This window comes from Ceratosolen solmsi, unplaced genomic scaffold (assembly GCF_000503995.2).
Source record: "Ceratosolen solmsi marchali unplaced genomic scaffold, CerSol_1.0 scaffold28, whole genome shotgun sequence".
In the NCBI taxonomy this organism is placed as follows: domain Eukaryota; kingdom Metazoa; phylum Arthropoda; class Insecta; order Hymenoptera; family Agaonidae; genus Ceratosolen; species Ceratosolen solmsi.
Window position 1 is genome coordinate 3,784,382 of NW_011948429.1, and position 2,983 is coordinate 3,787,364.

General features: G+C 30.8%; 1 protein-coding gene across 1 annotated transcript in view; it reads left to right on the forward strand.

Moving 5' to 3' along the window:
- Window positions 1–314: 314 nt before the first annotated feature.
- Window positions 315–2,983, forward strand: part of wts (serine/threonine-protein kinase warts) — an 8,927-nt gene continuing 6,258 nt past the window's right edge. Inside the window, exons 1-3 of the mRNA XM_011501566.1 lie at window positions 315–612; window positions 1,306–1,481; window positions 2,873–2,983. The exon at window positions 2,873–2,983 is cut by the window's right edge and continues 465 nt beyond it. Of these exons, the coding sequence (XP_011499868.1) occupies window positions 510–612; window positions 1,306–1,481; window positions 2,873–2,983 (390 nt within the window). The 5' untranslated portion in view covers window positions 315–509. The remainder of the gene's footprint in view (window positions 613–1,305; window positions 1,482–2,872) is intronic.

Here is a 2,983-nt window from a genome sequence, read left to right on the forward strand (position 1 = left end):
ACGTGCATAGGGTTGGAAACACAGTGTTTGAGATACCTTAGCTGGCTCTAGCAGCCACCAAATATCCATAGGCATGTCTCTGCGTTTGAGACAGCCTTCGATAAGGTGGAGGGACATTGCAAAGTTCCGCTATAGCAATGACACTGGACGGTGAGAGGGTGCCTGGTACTCACCGATTGACGCAAAGATAATCTATGCTCGTCGATCGTCGTTTACTTCCCCATACTTGGAATTACCTCCACTCAAGACTCTGTGCTTTAAATTGTGTTATCTAGTGCCTTGTTAAGAGAGCCTTATTTTTCTCTCAAGAAATAGTGAAAAAATTGTAAATCCATACTAGTTGACGATGAAGTTTATAAATTTAAGCGTCGTTTGATAAGAGGAGGTTTTAATGACAAAGAAGAAGCATCTAGTTTTTTTTCTGACTTAAATGTTCATTTTGTATGAGCTGTGTATTTATGTTTTTGCCAAACTAGAGCTAGGTCCCCGAGGGCCTAGCATGGGCCACTATGAATCCACCCGCGGTCAGCAAGTCAAGCACACGTGCCTCTGGGTACCATCAGAAGGCACTAGCTGAGATCCGTAATTCGTTACTCCCGTTCGCTAATATTGGTATGTATTCTATCTTTGATCGTTGAATAAGAGGGATCGTTAACTGTTTTAAATTTGAATGTGTCTAAAATTGTGAAATATCATTTGTGCTGCTAATGTCAATATATAAATCTATTTTTCACCCGCAGTAATATAAAATATGGCCCGTATGTGGCAGTTATTATCATCAAAACCTGTTTTGTGGATGCTGCTTAAATGTTGATATCTATTTTTATCAAAACGATTTGTTACAAAAGGACCGATCTCGCGCATAATGTTTACAAATCTATTTTCAATATGTTTTGTAGAATTATTAATTTACGATAGCACGATCAACATTTACGATAATTAGTGCATGCGTATATCAATTAATTACGTTAATGATTAATCGTGTGTATGTTAATTACTCTAGGATGTATTAGAGATTTCTAATATTATATTGTTGCAATATCTTAGTACGAACATTTTATAGTACAAGTGAGTAACAAAAACAAATGTTACTTACCTATGTCTCATAAATAGGTTATAAAAAATTTTCAATAAAGATTATCGTTGATAAGTAGTATTGCATGTGCGACGCTATAAGCGAATGCTTATGGAAACTGTCTATCCTTCAATTTTCTAGACTACAATAATTAGTCACAAATATTAACTACATAGTAAATGTCACATAATATATAAGAATATTTGAGAAAGAACAATATTTGTTTCTAGGCGGTACAGGAGAAGTTGGTTCCAGCGCTGCTAGTACAATATCAACGCTTTCGACTACTAGTGGCGTAAGTTCAGCTTCCGGTCTCAGTGGTTTATCAGGCGCATCTGGATCGATTGCAGAAAAACCTGATCAACGACAAGCTATAGCACAACTTATAGGGATGGGTTACACAGAGGTAAAATTACCTTTTCTTTGAATGCAATGAAACTTATCTCCTTTCAACTACGTAATGATCAAATATAATGATTTTTAAAAATGTTATGTAAATAGTAAGTATAAGTTATATCAAAGCATCGAATCAAATAAAATATTCAATATATTAATCATCTCTATATGATGTTATTGTATATCTTATGCAAAAAAATTAAATTGTTTAAACACATTCTCCGGAATCGCTTGTACTTTTATTTTTACATTGACAATATACTAAAATAAAACTATCATATAGATAAATTAATGTAAATTACTTTGAGATGAAAAACAAGTGCTTATATGAATAATTTGTATTAAAAATGTATGATTCATTCGTCGTTAACATTATGTTTAAGGTGTTAATTAATAAATTTAACCGAATGTAAGTAATATTTTGAAATTACATGAAAATGCAAAAAATTTAATTATGCTTTAATTATGTTAAAGCTATGATATATATGTTCAATAACTATACGCTGTAAAAAAAATCTTGTACAGTGTTATTTTTTTACGTTTAATATACATATTTGATAAATGGCATTGAAAACGCTAAAACTAACCAATTTTCAATTCTACCAAAATATATAGATAACAATATTATAATTTTTAATTATTGCATTGAAGATAATGTGCCAAATATATACATTAATATGAAGTAATAATTTTGTAATAATAATAATCTTTTGAGAATAATATCGATGAAATAAAAAAATAATGCTAACAGATGACTTTTATATTAATAACATTAATATTTTTATTTGAAACAATATTTTCAATTGTTACAACACAATCAAACCAATATTAAATTATTAAATTCAATTATTTCATTGAACATCAATATTCGTATTTTTACTAAAACATTACATTTTTGCTTAAATCATATACAAATTAATATAACGTTTGGGAATCAATTTTATCGAATTGTAAAATAAAATTAATCTAAGGATAGGAGAGTGAGTAATCGAATTTGAGATCGAATTTATAATTGGCTAATTATTTATACCTAAGAATCTATTTAATTTTAAATTTGACTCTCAAATATATTTTTATTCAATATAAATAGAGCCCAATCAGCCGTACAAACTATAAGAAAATTAATAAGAATATTCACAATTCAGAATATCAACAATAGTTATTTATTTCATCCAACACGGAGTATTTGGCCGACGGTTCAATGTGTTTAACGATATTTTTAAAAAGAAAATCTAAAGTAATGTTAAAAGTACCCCAATAATATCACCTATCTTATTTATAATATACCCCAATCTTATTTAAAAAACCATAAATGAAGAAAGGAGAGCACTCAAAGCCCTATTATATAACGTAATTAACCAAAGCGACACATTGATGAAATTAATGGTGTAACCCCATTAGGAGCTCAGCATGCGCGCGCTGAAGATGACGGGATGGCGCCTGGAGGCCTCGGTGGATTACCTAAAGCAGGTGGACGGGGCAAGCCTTAACGGGCTGAACAAGCTCAACACA